This window comes from Cariama cristata, unplaced genomic scaffold (assembly GCF_000690535.1).
Source record: "Cariama cristata isolate BGI_N322 unplaced genomic scaffold, ASM69053v1 scaffold21955, whole genome shotgun sequence".
NCBI lineage: Eukaryota > Metazoa > Chordata > Aves > Cariamiformes > Cariamidae > Cariama > Cariama cristata.
In genome coordinates, this window is record NW_009616071.1 from 2,642 (window position 1) to 19,557 (window position 16,916).

Sequence of the window (16,916 nt, forward strand, 5' to 3'; positions counted from 1 at the left end):
TCCGGGGGAGCCCTGCCTTGCTCGGCCGTAATTCGCCGTTCCCCACTCTGTGGTCACCCCAGATCGTTACTTCAAGTACCTCGGTAACACTGACTGCCACTCCACGGCTGTTGATCGGCTGATTAGCAGACATCTCTGTTGCAGTAAAGCAAATTTTATGCCTGATTTAGGATTTCATTGCTGTTATGATAAAAGAAATGGAAACCTTTATTTTTTTTTCCCCCTAGTTCCCAAAAGATGGCACACAGTGATGCGGAAGGCTACAGCCAGTATCCTGAACCCATCTCCTGCCTTGCTGCGCCCTGTTCTCCCCCCAGCAGCGCCGGGCAGAGACAGAGCCTCCCCCCTCAGAGCTCCTTCCCCGCCGTGTTTGTACCTTAGCAGCCAGTATTTCTGTTGACTTTTCTCTAACGTTCCCAACTTCAGGTTCTTAAGTGAACCCTATGTGCCAGACGCACGTGTTACGGTGCCTTGACACAAATCTTTTAAGTCCTTTTAAAAGCCTAGATTCATTAATTCCTCCTTTTTGTTTTTGGTTTTTTTTTGTCAATAGGAGTGACAATGCGTAGATTTTTTTATTTTTTTTTTAAATTGCCATACCTTTACAATTGCTTATAGTATTACAACGATGTGAGATCCTTCACTAATACAGAAACAATTTTCTGGCACTTTAGTGAAAGCAATTTGACCGGCTAGGTAGACTATTTTGGCATTACAGTTTCATGTGAAAATAAAAGCGGTCTGTCTAGTGAGTGGTTATTGCTTGAAAAATCGTATGTAACTTGCATTCATGCGCTTACCGAATAGTGCAAAATGCCTGCTTATTCTTCTGCCTCTCATAGGAGCAATACAAATTATTCAAAGGAAGGAATGATAGAAAACAAAGCAATGAAAAAATACCAAAGGAAGCAGTTTTATGAAACATTGGAGTTGTCAGAAAATGACAGAAGATAGGAAATTCAAAGTTAAGACTGATACTCCCTCCACCAGTAGGTTGCTTTTTTCTCTGGTTTCATACTGGTGTGATTTGGGGATGAGATGTGTTGTCCGAGCTTTAAATTACCTGCCTGGGCTACTTTAGGTTATCTGAGGACCACAGAAAACCACTATTCAAAACCAGAGCTTTCAGTGATATTAAAGCAACTTGGATGTGCCAACCTGGGAGCACTCTCTTTACTTCCTAGTTTTCCAGAAGCTTGCATTACATCAACAGTAGTCACTTGAACTCTCTTCTCAGCCTGCAGTAGCCTACACTCGACTCTCCTGTTTATTGAATCTCGACACTTGCCTTCTCCACTGAAACGTTAGGCACGGTGTTGAGCGAAGCAGGGGTAGATCAGTCTGTGCAATGCTGTGCTTTGTTTCATTGTTATCACTACCTACTAAGTGGGTTGGGTTTTTTTTGGGGGGGGTGGGGGGCAGGCGGGATTTACTTTTATTTTTCTCCTGCTTTCATCCATATTCTTACATGGAATGAAAAGTACTTTTGATTCTTCTAATGGCAATTTTCTTTCTCTTTACTATCGGGAACAATATCAGCTGCTCTTTATTGGAACCGGGTGGGATCTGAGCCCGCCCGTGCCTCCCCAGACAGACAGTAGTTGGGCTGGGGGTAGGGTTCTTTCAGCTCCTTGGTAATGCAGACAGCCTCACGGTGTGTAAATGTGGAGACAAGAACAGCTTCTGTACAAATGAGGGGCTGAAAGTCAGGTGACGGTTAAAGTAGCCTTTTTGGGGGGGTTTAATTATTTTTTCCCCTCCAGAGAAAAAGTCAACCACCACATTAATCTATATTGGCTAGAAGAAAAATTTGAAAAAATATTTTCTTTAAAAAAAAAAAATTACGGGAGGAAAAGTTTGTTGTAGAAAATATTAGCTTCCCCCCCCCTCCCCAGTTTTTTTTAAAGCCACCTGGCTTTCTTAAGAAAAAAAAAAAATAATCTGCTCTTCAGATAACACTTTTCCAGTAATGTTTTGTTTGGCTTATAAATTTGTTCCAGTAAAGCCATATACTGTGTACAGTACGCCTCGAGTCTTCCTCTGAGTCTGTTCTGTTTACTAATATGGCATTTTTATTTTGCTTCTTTGACTTGTGCGTGGTTTGAAAAGCAATGCTAATGCAGTTCGCAGGGATGTTGAATGTAACAGTTCCCCGTTTGAGCCGCCTGTACTGATGAGCTGGGTTTATTCTTTATTCCTGCCTTCCTCTCGGGACCCGGGTACTTGTCTAACCAAATAGACTGACAGTGAGCGGACGGATACTGCGGCTGACGGTGAGACCACTGCCACCGAGGTTTGTACAGTCGCCGGTGCCCAGTTACGGCAGGGGAGAGCGTTGTGCCTCGTCCCTTCCCGGCCGGGCATAAGGGCAACACCGCATGTCTGCTGCGGCGGGGCAGGACCCCCTCTGCGCACGCGTGGGTGTGCGTGTGTGTGTGTGTGTGCACGGGCGAGAGCTTTGCTGGCGGGGAGTTGAGTTTGCGGTGCTCCCTACGGGTTCCTCTTATTTCTGTGTTTGGTTTGGAAACGGTGAGGCCCCCGTGCCGGGGTGGTGGCGATGGCACTGGCACTGCCACCTACCCCAACGCCGCCCGCCTGGGCGGTCCTGCCAGCCCCACTGCGCCCTGCGTTTTTCTGTTTGCTTGTTTGCTCTTGTCGTCTGCAGCCTGTGCCAGAGAGAGGGGGGGGAAAGACAGTAAAAAGCAGTTTTCAGATTTTCTGGATAAAGGTATTTCCACATTATAAATATCTAAGGTTTTTCTTGAATGTAATTTCACGTATCATCTTCACATATTGCCACCAGCAGTCCAAGTATTGTCTTCAGAGGAGGAACGTAAAAAAAAAAAAAAAATTATATTTTCTTTGCACTGAGAAGCCTCATACCCACCACATGGTATGTAGACTATGCAGGCAGATTCAGCCCTCTGTGATTCCGGTGAAGTGCATATAATGCTTTCATAATTAATGTGGTTGCAGCTGCAAACATGAGCTGAATTTGGTCTGACATCTGGTAGGAGACAGAGTCTTACCACAAACACTACTGTAGGTTTTCAGTAGGGTCTCGTTAATATTTCAGACTGTTAAAATTATCATCAAGGAAAAATTCTCTGTGTGACACGTCAGGGCAATTCAGCCTTGACTGTAAATAGAATGGATTTGAACCAAGTTATAAAGTAATCAACAGATTTTTTCCCATGGATCGTTTGACTAATTAGGACTATACGAAAAAATAACAATAAAATAGTGGCACAAGCGTTAAAAGAATCAGAACAGAGCAACAACGTGAAGTCTGTTGAGACGAGTCAGGAGTACCAAACGCTTTGAAGTGCCTCTTGCACTTTATAGCTTCAGGCCGTGAGCCCTCCAGAAAGTAAACCATCATCCTAAACCCCTGCCAGTTAAAATGTTCAGTTTATTATTCAGAAACGCATGATAATGTCCCTAGCTGCCATCTTTCTTTTAGGGGAGAAGATTTTGTGAACCTCAGTTTTCCTTACGGACACCTGATTTGCAAAACGCGTGGTCTGCTTGCCGTCTGAAAATCCAGCCCTCGGAGAGGGCTCCTTGGGCAGTCCTTGTGTTGCTTTGGAAAACGTGAGCTGCAGTCAGTCGGATGGGTGTGCCGTTCCAGAAGACCACCATTGCAGATAGGGCCTGAAAGAACAGATACAGGCTAAATATGAAATAAATCATATAAATACAGAGAGGGACTGAGATTAGGGACATAGCATCTTAAGCAAATAAAATGTACTTCATTCTGTAGAAGGTGTCGCAGGTTGTTTACCCGTGGTGGGTTAATGCAAAGCTCTGTCTGCAGCCTAGGAGGTGGTGTATGTTTAAAATCTGGGATTATGGACTTGCGAAGAATTTGCTCTTGCCATTCAGTCCTAAACCAGCTGCAATCTCGGTGAGAAGGTCCAGCTGCTGCTCCCTAAATAGAGATCTGTGAACGTGGAGTGCACCAGTATTTATAAGAGGAAAACATGTAATACTCCTTCGTTCACAAATAACACATTTGAAAAGAGAGGGTTGCTCTGAGTTAGGAGAACCGTGCAAAGCCACCCAGTGTGTCTGCTCCTTCTCCTTAAGCCCTTAACATAGAGAAAATGGGATTTTAACCTAGTGTGTTCCTCTCGCCAACTTTTGTAAAGCCTTTGCTCGTACGAGTGGGTAAGGTGGTGTTTTCTAATCTTTCTCATGCTGGCAGTCGGATCAAGAGGAGGACGGAGATCTAAAGGCACAGGTACAGAAACGAAAGGCATAGACGTTGCGCAAGTACCCATGTTGGAGGTGTTCACCTCTCTCAGCATGTTATTGTCGGGTCTCTGTGAAGAAATGTGTAGAAACAGCATTTTGTATCCTTTCAATACTGTGTCCCTTACCTTTCCCTTTCTTTTTCACTTCTTTCAGAATAGTCTGATTAAGCGAATACAGGGTGAAAATGTGTATGTCAAACATAGTAATCTTATGTTAGAGGTTGGTATTGGTATATACCAGTGCATGTACGTACATGTGTGTTAGTTTTAGTGGTAAACTGTGAATCTGCACTATGATGCATGAACTGTGTATTCCCACCTGCTAATAAATTCAATACATTTTTTTTCTCAGATTATGAGAACTCCTCTAACTTGTACTATAAATACAGATATATATGTGCGCGTATATATGTGTGCATCCACGCGCATATGTATGTTTGTGTGAAGCCTCTTTATCAGGTGTATATATTATAGCGATACGGATAAGCTCTTTAAGAGTGTATTTATACTCACTTGTACGAGATATGCTATGCTGTTATCTTTCAAAATGCCACATTTTCACAGAGTGTTGTGTTAGTGCTGTGCTCCCCGGCTCCCTGAGATGTTACTTCCCTCTTCACTAACCAAGTTGTGTGTTTTGGCTCTAAAGTTGGGTTGGCTCAGGATGTATTACAAACTGCTCTGTTCTTTTAAAACTGTCCAGGACCTAGACAAAACCCAGGAAGATCTCATGAAACATCAGACCAATATAAGCGAGCTGAAACGCACCTTCTTGGAAACCTCCACAGAAACGGCTGTGTCTAACGAGTGGGAGAAGAGGCTTTCCACATCTCCCGTTCGGCTTGCAGCAAGGCAGGAGGATGCTCCTATGATCGAACCACTAGTGCCTGAAGAGGTCAGCGGGAGCTGAAAGGCTTCCTTACCTATTTGTCTGTTCCGTTTCACTTACAATAGCTCTCAGTAGATTAGGGACCGTAGTTAGAGGCCATTCCCCGCTTGCCCGTGCTCCCTTTTTTGGGGACTCAGGCTCTAGCAGCAAAGATGCAAGGAGAAGCAGATACCTTTTCTATATGTATTTACAGCGTGAAATTCACTGGAAGCCACGTGGCAGAATTGGGTCTCTCTGAGGGTGCGAAACGCAGGCTTCATTACAGGATCGGTGAGCTTGAGGGAGTCCAGCCATGCATGAAAGAAACCGTGAAGGTGATGGAGAGAAAATTTAAATAATGGTGACTGGTTGGGAGCAGCAGTGTAGCGGGATGGATGGGGCTGCGGTAGCAAGCTCGACAAGAAAATACAGAGCAAAGGGCAGACTCTCTCAGTCTTTGAAGATGAGGAAGAAATAATGATGATAATTAGACCTGCTTGGCCAGTTCCATAAGGGAATTACGATAGTTGCTGCAGTCTGCTGGATACCGTCTCGTTGAAGACCCGATGCAGATTGCTAAGCGTGTGCATTTTCATGCAGTGTGCATGCGTGAAAAGATCTTGCTCACTGTGCGGTCTTGAAGTGTCTGCAAGAAACTTGCCAATTATAGAGCTGCCTTTTATTAAGTTAGTGGGTAAATAAGGAGATGTAGAGGTAACAATGTAACATTCACGTTGCTGTAAAATACATAGATCCTGAAAAAAAGGCAGAGAGTCTTGGTTTAAAAAAGTTTATTACTTTAGAAATTTAGAAAGTTTATTACTTTAGAAATTTAATAACAATTTTTAGTTAAAACACAGAAGCAGCAGCAAAGCATTACATAGTTATGTCAGCTTCACCCTGAGGAAACGCATCCGAATTTAACCATGGATTTGGAAAGGAAAAGGGCAAGAGTTATCCGTATCTGCCATCTCTTCTCTTACTGGAAGAAAAAGACTTGCAATGTCCAGTTACTGTGTCTTGCATGCATCTAAGTAAACCACAGCTGTCCCGCAGAGTCTCATCCAAATGAAGGTGTTTCTGTGGAAAAATGTGAGTGGCTTTGAGTTATCAGGGCCTAACTCTGCGGTGACGTGTGGCCCTAAGGGACCCCTGCTGTAGATAACACCTGACCATCCTTTTGGTGTCCTGCTACGAGGGATGGTTGCAGTTCACATGTCCTGCTGAGAGAGGAATTTTTCAGAAAAAAGCTGAAGCCGTGCACAGGTGAAAATCAGCACCTTGATGTCTACTAAGAAATGCGGAGGCAGCCAGGACAGAGAGCACGTAGAGCTGCATTACGTAGTGGCTTCTTCTAGTTGAAGAAGTTACATGTTTAACTTAGCATATCCACTTTTAAAATGTGTTCAGTGCTGTTACCTGTAGCTCTTTAATAGGATAAAACAAAAACAGAAGGGAAAATACACCTTTTCAAAATGTGCGCTTTGAGCATTTGGCACCTTTAAGGCTGTCTAATCACCAGTTGGTTTCTTAACATAATAGGGGAAATACTTTGGTTTACTTTCATTAGGAAAAATACAGTTTTAAATCTCTGCCGTGATGGTGGCCAGATAGCAGCAGAACATGAAAGCTGGCATATTAACACACTCCTTGACAATGTTTAATCTGACCTGGACTGGATTAAACCAGCACTTGAGAAATAAAGAAGTTACGCAACTCATTGCAGTCAGGGAGATGAGCCGTCTCTCCCTTTTTCTCACTAGTTTCTAGTTTTGTATCTTTAAATGCCTACCGACCTTCTTGAGTGTACAGGGAGTACACGTGTTTTAAAGAGTACCCTTTTATCATGCCAGTCAGAGTACTCCCGTTGGCATGTCCAACGAGGACGCGAGCCGTTCAAGTGAGTAGAAAGGGTTTGGCAAGAAACCGGCTTTTCTCTGTGGGGGCTTGCTTGCTCCGGTCAAATGACAAAGGGGGCCAGCCCAGAAGCTGGGCTCCGAGGGCTTAGGGAACCGACTCTTGCCAACATTTGAAACTTTCCCAGTTGGTCAAGTTGCAGAGATACTCTTCGTGTTCTTGCAGCATCGGGGGGGCACTGGTGGGATAAAAGCAGGTAGGGTTTTGGTGTCACGCTTCAGCAACGGTGCGGTGATGGTTAGGTTCCTGCAGAGGGAAGGCTGGGAGACCTCTCGTGCCTGTAGGGAGGAAAGGAGAGGTGCCGGCTTTGCCGGGAGCCCCCCTACCTCAGCGGGGAGGGCTCCAGGCTCCGGAGAGAGCGAAGGCCAGGGCGCAGGTGGAGGGGCCCGTTCTCCGCTGTCGAGGGCAGCCGCGTACGTTGGCACCAGACGCGGTTACCTGAACAATACGAGATGGACACCGTGCATCCCCACCCGGGTGTTACTCAGTTTAGTGGTTTTCGTGCTATGCAAATGGTATGCTCGTGTCTGCTTGGTGTTCGTCACAGAGAGACACTGGTTTTGCTTCTTATTGGAAACCTCTCTGCTGTAAAATTATTCTGTTTAATTCTGATTCCTAATTTACCGTGCAATTAATAATTTGTAGAGTAGAGAAATATGATGAGCTATTGTAAAGTACAGTGGACTTTATACCCTCCATTTACTAAAATCATTTATTCCCCTGACATTAGACCAAAGAAGAAAGAGAAAAATCAGAAAAACTCATATTTTTGCAGAAAGGAGGTACTACATTCCTTGAATTGCAGGTAAAAACAAATAATACTTTTTTGAAATGCGGTCAGGCTGGCAATGATTTATTATTTTATTATCTTTTTTCCTTTCCAAGCCCCCCCTCCCTTTTTTTTTAAGTATTATTTCATCATTTCCCGAGAGACACGTAATCTGGGGGCCAAATTCTGAGGAATGAGTCCCCTCCAGAGCTTACAGCTTCCTAATAGAGACTGCGTTCTCTGCTAGTTAGAAATCTCCTTGCACGGTGCTGTTTGTGGATGTTGTCTGCAGTTGTGCATGCGTTGCCAGCATAAGCCTCACTGAGAACGTTACGGTGAATGGGGCACTTCTGTCATTAGAATGAATTTCCTTTACACTGTCCAGTGAATTCAGATTATGCTGAGTGATGGTGAACTTTGTATTCTTATTGGTTTTTCTATTAGCCAAGTGTGATAGAGAAGAAGCTGCAGGAAGGAGAATCTGCTGGCACTTTGGTTACTTCTCATCAAATCATTATCCAGAAAAGTATCCCATCATCCCTAGAGGTTATTTTTAATTCATTCAATTTTAAACTTCCACATTTGCTTAGTTAAATACAGAAGTTACGGTCTTAAGGTCAAATAACTGGATGCTGATTGCATAGTCAAAGCAAATTGCGTAGTGTATTTGCCTAAGGAGAAGTGGCTGCAGCAGTTCCATTCGGAATCTGTAATGGTAGGGCATTTGCGGTGTTGTACTGCTCCCCTGAAACAATCCTGAAGGGGTTAATGTTATTCTAATGAAAACAAGGAAATTCAGTGCTGGCTGCAGCTACGTACAAATGCATACTGTTCTAAAACCTCTTCAACAGTGGGTTTGTGACAGCTGGGGAGCAGCTGAATGGGCTTATTTGCCCTATTTTTGTAACTTGGTTTTGACTGTAGCATTGTGAACCATGGTGAGATATGATTTTTAACCTCAAGATGATTCCAATCGTCATTTTAAATAATGTGCTAAAATGCTATTCTGCTTCAGATGAATACAGAAATGGTGTGGCAAAAGTAATTTTTTGTGTCCATGTTACATGGACCTCTAAGGGGAGGGAATATGCAGAGAAATCGTACTTTGCCTAAGGTGATTCTGGTTTTGTTTGATAACTGCTCTAAGAGGTACAGTGGTAAAAGTTACTATATGCTTTCAGAAGAGGCAGCATTGATTTCTTAAAAGTCTTCATACTTTAGTGCTCCTGAAGTACAGATAAACCTTTAGGTATTCTAATTTAGCTTTTATATCTCAAATATAGGGCACTGAGGATTGGGTTATTATAGACAAAATACCCTCTGAGGTAGTTGATGGTGAATCGAAAAAAAATCTGGCATACAAAGTAGTGACTGTGAGCAGTAAAACTGCCTTTCCACCTGAGATATTAAAATCCAGTACCGTTCTAATGCAGAGCTTTGAGGACTTGGAAAGTGAAATACAATCCAAAGAGGAGAATAAGCAGAAAATGTTCACCCTAGGAAAGTCCTATGATACCGTATCTGGGAAAATTGTAACCATGACAAGCAAAGCTAAAGAGGGCGAGAAAGCAGTAGAGCCTTCAGTAGAAGCTTTGCAAAAAATGGAAAGGGAAGTGCAAGAATCTGTGAAAATCATTCCAGCAGTGGGCAAGTATGAAATCCTTCAGCCTGTGACTGAAGAGAAAGCCAGGCGGGGATCCGATGTGCCGAGCACGAAAAGAAAGCTGTCCGACTCTCTGACACCCATAAAGGAAGCAGAATCCCACTTGCAAAGCCCTGAAGAGGAGAGTTTGAAAAAGGCGCTGAAGGTGGACCAGGAGTTGCAGTTACGTGGTACCCTGGGAAGCGAAGCAGAGAAACACCTTGGCGGTGAAGCTGTAAGAGCCGGGGCGTTTGCCCGGAGAGATGAGAGCCTGTCTGAGTGGAGATACTCCAGAGAACAGCCACTTACCATCGCTACTGCTCACTATGTTACCGAGTCGTCCGCGTCAAAAGTGGTGGTAACAAGTGGCTTTGACTTCATGCCACGGTTTAAAGATCAAAGCATGACCTCTTTTAGGCAATCCCCTCACACCACCCTACCTTTCGGTTCTCTTGCTGCCTGGCTTTATGTTGACAGCAGCCAACCCAGCTTATTTTTTTCCCCCTCATACTTTGAATCCGTCCCACGGTCTGAAGCAGACATTATATAAGGCTTTCAACCTTTCTGGTTTATTTAAACATCCATGTTACTGAAATGTAGTATTGCTGCTGTGGCTTGTTAATAAAAGGGAAAAAAAAAAAAAAAAGGTTTGCTTGAACCAGCAAAATGCCAACGCTAACAACTATGCTTTGTAACTATTGCTTACTACAGCCATTATGAATTTGCTCTGATTTATTTTCCCATTCTTTTCCTGTTTCCGACCTCTCTGTGCCCCCGCAACCTTCTCTCCCTTTCCTCCGTCTCTACCTCCAGTTTTGGCAATTAATACGTCTGTGCATGTGGGTCTGCCTTTCTTCTGTGTATGACTCTACATTTCTTTGTCTATTTAGACTAAACAGTTCACCAGTGAAAAAACCTTGGACGGTTCAGATATCTTCAGTTTAATAGAGTCTGCCAGAAAACCGACTGAGTTCATAGGAGGGGTCACTTCTACTTCGCATAGCTGGGCGCAGGTGGCCGTTTGATTCCCTCCATCACCGTTATAACCGCACGCCAACTACTTTTGCTTTTGTTTCCTGTTTTTATGCATAACTTGGAACCTGTATGACTGACGCATGTATTTGTGTGCCTTTCCCTTTGTTACAATAGACCACAATAGAAACTTCACTGAAAAGAAAAGGAAAACAAAAAACCCCAGGTTTTCTCTCATTTCACTTTATTTTGGTCATTGTGCAGGGTGCTGTATTTTGCCTTTATAAAACTCACGCAAAAATATCAACACTGTGACATTTCTCTTCACTTTTAAAAATTGAGATTCTTGCTTTGTTTTTCATTTCTGCTGTTCTGATAACGTCATGAGAATGAAAATCCATGCAACGTGAGAGAGATAAATTGGCAAAATGTAATACCCATTTTTTTATTTATACTCACAGTACACTAAGTCGACGAGCTCTTGCAAGTAGTGTTGTCTGCTTCTGACGCTGAGGGGTGGGTTTTTTTTTTCTTCTCCTTCCCTGCAGAGAATAGACACGACGACATCTCAGGAGATAACTTCGAGTGAAATGAAGGAAGCAGTTCAGCCGCAACAGGATACAGTGAAGAAGATTGTCCAGGAGACTGTCGTGATTGAGGAGAGACGTGGGATGGATGTGCGTGCAAGCGGGGATCCTGCTAAAGTGGCCGGACTTGCGCTGGATGCCCAGGCTGCGGCAGCACCGGCGGTGGCTGCTGGTGTGAAAGGGAAGGAGGGCTCTGCTGGGACTACGGGGAGCGCGGAGGATGAACGGGAGGAGGCTGGGAAAGCCCTGAGCAAACAGGCAGGAGCCGCTGCTGCCGCCGCTTCCTGCAAGCAAGCGGAGGGGCACAGTACCACCGTCCACCCTTCAGAGTCGTTGGAAAGAAAACCTCATTTTGAGGTAACTTGTCATTAAATCGGTCACGTCTGTGCTGAAATGCGAATGTAGGCCGTAGCGGACCAAGTTAATTCCTGTCATGGGAAGTAAAGCGTACCAAGCTCGTGTGATTGCGTCTTCACAGCAGGCAGTTTGTTTCTCCTCTTACTTCCTCCTTGCCTGGCACCTGCGAGGCTTGTTGCTGGCTTCCATCACTGGCCACATGCCATGCATGTTTTACCTAAAAGCACTTTTCATGCTACAGAGAAATACCTAATTCGGTGGCATTTTATGCAATGGATAACAAGAATTCAGCTGGCATTCTCTTTGGGGAGGTCCATCAAGATTGCCAAAGTTCATGTGTCCTCAAAGCCAGAAAATACATTGGTTTTTCCATGCTTGGTACAATTGTAAATAAACATACTGTGTCTTAAACAACCCGGGTTCCTTGTCTTAGCCCCATTAGCAGAATTTCAAGAACTGTTTTGCAGAGGAGTTACAAAAAATTTGTTCTTGCTCTTCTTTTCTGAGAGCTGAATGGAAGACTAAGCCTGGACAGGATTCGTTCTCTTGATATTTTAAGAAAATGTAGAATCACAAGATCCCAGAGTGGCTGAGGCTGGCAGGGACCTCTGGAGGTCACCAGCTCCAACCCCCCTGCTCAGGCAGGGCCACCCAGAGCTGGTTGCCCAGGACCGTGTCCAGGCAGCTTTTGAGTATCTCCAAGGATGGAGACTCCACAGCCTCCCTGGGGAACCTGGGCCAGTGCTCGGTCACCCGCACAGTGAAAAAGTGTTTCCTGATGTTCAGAGGGAACCTCCTGGGTTTCAGGTTGTGCCCATGGCCTTTTGTAGTGTTTGGGTCTTTTCTGAAGTTTGTTTTTGTGAAATCCAGGATAGTGCTGAATGTTGCCAGCATGATATACATGTATGTACCACGGTAATGAAGAGAATTTTCTCTTTTTTTTGTTAACTGCAGAGCACTTTTTAGTTGCTCCCCCTCCTTTTCCCAAGCAAAAAAAAAAAAATGTTCTGAGAAATCCATAAGCTTTGCTAAATGTTCCAATTCCTTTTTTTTTGTTCACGCAGTCGCCAGTTGTGAAGACTGAGACTATCAGTTTCAGTACTGTTCCTGCTGGTGGGGAAAACCTTGAAATTTCAACAAAGGAAGTGCCAGTAGTCCATACAGAAACAAAAACCATTACGTATGAGTCTTCTCAGGTAAGCAATTCTGCAAAAGCCAGGGTCTAATTTAACATGTCCTTAGGGAACCCATGTTTCTTCACCCGTCTTTAAGTGTATGCCTTAGTGTAAACTGTTCGAGGTTGTTCAAGCATGAAATATTAGCATGAGGAGGACGTACACAGGAATAGCTTGCCTGAGGGTGACTCTGCTGTCCTGGTGTAGGGCCTGTTGAGAACATTGATGAAGCTACAGATTTCAGAGTCCCAGCTTCTCATCGGGAGTCGCCAGATGCAGAGAGAAATCCTGACACGTGATCGCCCTAATAGCCGTTATTTCTCTACCATTAGATACTCACTTTATGAAGAATTGTAGAAATCGGGAAGTTCAGCCAGTCCAGTCCTTGCCTCCCTGTGCTCAGGAGCATGTTTTTGGTGACTGGTCTTTCTCTTTGGGTTCCCTAGGTGGATTGTGGTGCTGACTCAGAGCTGGGTGTGTTGATGAGTGCACAAACTATCACGTCTGAAACCACCAGTACTACAACCACTACACATATCACCAAAGTGAGTCCTCGGAAACAGGGAGTTTTTTTTTCCCCAAGGGTGTATGTTTTCTTAACTTCAATTCTATTACTTATTGTAAAACGCAGACACGTGCTTATACTCTCTGGACAAAACCCTGTCTGTTTTGGGTACCTGTCTTCATTCACCTGTCTTTGGCAATGCTGGCTTCATTAATGCATCATCCAAGGACTTGATAAGAGTCCTGAGAGTCACAAACCCTTAGGGTATGTCTATGCAAGCACAAAAGCTTGCTGTGCAGAGACACTCGAGTTAGCTGCAGATGCTGTCTGGGACTGGGAGCAGTGTAGCCATGTCGGCATCATCTGGTTGTAGCCTGGAAGGAATAATTGGCCTGAGGGTGAGGCTCCATTGACGTGACTGCACTGCCTTTAAATCCTGAGCTATTATCCCTGCTCGGTGTTGAAAGCACACAGTAAATCTGAGGGATGTGGTCAGAACAGGACGTTCAGTCGGCTCAGACGCCAGGGTCGCGTTGCTGGGTGGTACCCTAACGAACGTGCTCACAGCCAGGCCGAAAGCTTGTGGCTGCACAGACCAGCGATGTTGGGTCTTCCAGGTTCTGAGACAGCATTTAAGTAACAGTTCCTCCCTCAGTAGAAACCCCCTTGCTGCTGTGACAGCTCTCCTACCGATGTTCACTGAGGACAGGATTTCATCTTTCTGCGGTGAAATTCACCCTTCGGTAGATGAGCAATACAAAGGCTGTACTGCCCTGTATGTCCTTCTGAAGCCTGCAGTTGGACTTAGCTGGGTTTTGATGTGAGCCGTGTCTGTGTGTCCATTCTTTTCTTCACGGGATGAATTTACCATAAATACCTGCCATTTTGGGGACACAAACATCTCTCCTGCCACGTGTGCAGACGGAGCAGAATTATGACATTATCTGTGTTGGAAGGAGCTGCGGAGGTCACCTCGTCCGTTCAGAGCAGGCCGACTTCGGAGCTGCCCTGGGTGCCGTTCGGGGCTGTCCCCTCTGTGCGTGCTGCTCGAGGCAGTTCTGTCCGGTCGCGTCTGGCTTCCCGCGCTGACCGTTCTCTGGATGAGTAGCAGCACTCTTCACAGTAAGTGACTGACCTGCATTTGTCCCTCCCATCTAGACTGTGAAAGGAGGCATCTCAGAGACAAGAATTGAAAAACGAATAGTCATCACGGGAGATGCAGATATTGATCATGATCAGGTAAAATCTATAAACTGCTGCAGGCTACCCTGAAGACTGCCAAAGAGAACATTTCTAAACATTGCTTTAAAAAATGCTATTCCTACTGGCATGCCTTAATTTAAACTGGATTAGTAGTTAACTCAGTGATGGTATATTTCATATTTTAGTCATTTTCCTCATTTGTAAATTGTGTAATATCTCATGAATCTTTCCACCTTGCTACTGATCATGCATGTTCCACCTCCTTTTTGTTTTTGCCCTTCTGTGGTTTCCTTGGGATAGGCGCTGGCTCAGGCAATTAAAGAAGCCAAAGAGCAGCACCCTGACATGTCAGTGACCAAAGTAGTGGTACATAAAGAGACAGAAATCACACCAGAAGATGGGGAGGATTGACCACAGGTAAGAGGACCAGATGATTTTCCTAGGCATTTACTGGGCTGGCATGTTGCAAATGCTGTTTTCCTACCATAATCCACCTCTAACTCTTTGCTTTCTCTCACTGGCACTTGCAAGTTGCGTTTGTGCTGGTTCTCAGTTCTGGTGTTTGAATGTAAACCACATTCAGCTCTAAACGTCTGTCTTCGTTTAATGGTGCCAGCTGGAGAAAGAGAAACGACTCATTTGCTTTTGTTGCCTCTCGGAAAGTCCTCATTGTCCATGCTTTGATACAGTCTAATGTTCTAATTCTGAAGTAAAAAAAAAAAATCTGTTGTCCGCTTTTGTGTCATTTAAGAACAAAAGTAATTTGTTCTTAAAGGTGTGCATTTTGTTTAAAAATGCCAAGGGAAGAACCTACAGCAGCTTTTTAAATGTCCCACGCAGATATGTTACAAGTTAAGCTTTAATTCCTAACTTGCAAAGATACTTGCTTTTGATTTTTCTTTTAAACCCAGCGAATTAGTGTGTTAGTATTTGGATGGCTTGGCTTTCTTGTATTTGGAAGAACATTTTCTGTTTTAAAGCAGCGTTGTTTATCAGGATGAATTGATAATGCAGCTTTTCTTGTGTCAAGTTTTATTTCAGTAAAGGCATGCTCTCCAGTTGTGGCTGGCTAAACAGACGTCTTCGTATTACTATATTTATTCCGTGTGCAAAAACACGTCATGCATACTAACCTGCTATGCCAAAGCCGTTAATGCCAGCACCATTGCACAAATTGCTTCGAATGCTGTATGCGGAAGGGGAAAAAAAAGCTGCGTGTCCGCCTTGTTTCAATCGATAGCAGCATTTTATTCTTAAAACAATACATACTCCCTGGCGCTTGGTGTAAGTAACAGAGTACAATGCACAGCACCTTTTGAAGCTGTTTTGCTCTCCTGCTTTTGGATATACAGACCCTAGAGAAAACTGAATTTCAGGGTCTGTGACTTATTTGGAGGACGGAACCAGTCCCTGAGGAGTGAGTAGCTGTGATTCTTGTGGTATTGTGCTCATTGTTTCAGGGACAGCGCAGCGTGGCTTGCTTCAGAGTCTATTGGTGTCACCAGTTCTTTCCGTTGGCATCAGTGGACTTGGGGTTTGGGCCAAGTTGCTCGTACTGGGACGATGCCGTTTTCAAATCGCTTTTGTTACACAAACAAGTTGACAAAATGTCATTTGCAAGAGAGGAGTTGCTTTAAATAATTAACTCGGTTCTCTTTCCTGCAGGAATAACCTGGATCGCCTGTGAATCCAGACATGCACACCAGTAGGAATACGGGAGCCTACACGGAGTCTCAGTTCCCACCTGACTGACTTGTATCTGTCTATGGAAAATTTCAGTACAGAAGAATTGATCCTGACCGTTAATAAAGAAACTGGCAGAGATACCTTCCCATAGAAAGCAATCTGAATCAGCAGCAGTTAAACAATATTGCATGAAGCAACAATAAAATTACAGAAAAGCAGCATTTTTAATTTTCTTAAAATGTCTAAGTTTTCAGCTATACCTGCACGTTCATAAACAATATAAACAGTGATCTCATGTAACACATAAACAGTCCATGCCTTTCACAGTTTATGGAGGTCTAAACAAATTAAAATTTGTTAGGTGGCCAACCTTTTGTTTACGGATATTGTAAATGAAGATTACCCCCAAAATGCTAGAAGCTGTCTAGGTTCAGTGTATAATGTTTTACCACACAGTAGATGTGCCAATAACACAGTTTATTCAGTAAACAACTTGAATCTTATATTTGTTTCATCTGGTTTTATTACTGCCCGATAAACAATGATGAATCTTTACTCTTATCGAAATATTTAAATGCTTACAAAGTGTGCTTTGTATACCCGACTGAATACCTTACGAGGTAGTAATGATTTTAGTATATTAACTTTAACAATTTTTGTCGGCGTTGTTCAGAGTCAGCTTCCAGTCACCCTTCACAGATCCTAACCTTGTAAATTATATGTAGTTATTTTGGAGAAAAACAAAACAAAACAAAACTGTATTTTACTTAGTTTGCAGCTTTAGAAAATTATTAATCTGAAATAACCGTGATGGTTTTCTATTGATTTCCCTTTTGTTCTCAGAGGAAAAAAAAAAAGAAAAAAAAAAAAATCTGTTTGAGAATCTGGTCAGCATTTACTCTGTAGTTCAGAGCCAAGCCTTAACCTGTACAGAACGTCCACTGAAAACTCGTTAGTGTCCAGCTGTAACACCCACCGA

The 16,916-nt window shown here is 43.7% G+C and overlaps 1 protein-coding gene across 1 annotated transcript in view; it reads left to right on the forward strand.

The window, feature by feature from the left end:
• LOC104161572 (band 4.1-like protein 3) overlaps positions 1-16,668 on the forward strand; it is a gene marked incomplete at its 5' end in the record, with an annotated part of 19,073 nt that extends 2,405 nt beyond the window's left edge. Inside the window, 11 exons of the mRNA XM_009700060.1 lie at positions 4,208-4,243; positions 4,411-4,476; positions 4,960-5,151; positions 7,772-7,846; positions 10,343-10,465; positions 10,973-11,368; positions 12,433-12,564; positions 12,990-13,088; positions 14,207-14,287; positions 14,552-14,668; positions 15,917-16,668. Of these exons, the coding sequence (XP_009698362.1) occupies positions 4,208-4,243; positions 4,411-4,476; positions 4,960-5,151; positions 7,772-7,846; positions 10,343-10,465; positions 10,973-11,368; positions 12,433-12,564; positions 12,990-13,088; positions 14,207-14,287; positions 14,552-14,662 (1,311 nt within the window). The remainder of the gene's footprint in view (positions 1-4,207; positions 4,244-4,410; positions 4,477-4,959; positions 5,152-7,771; positions 7,847-10,342; positions 10,466-10,972; positions 11,369-12,432; positions 12,565-12,989; positions 13,089-14,206; positions 14,288-14,551; positions 14,669-15,916) is intronic.
• Between the last annotated feature and the right edge of the window lie 248 nt (positions 16,669-16,916).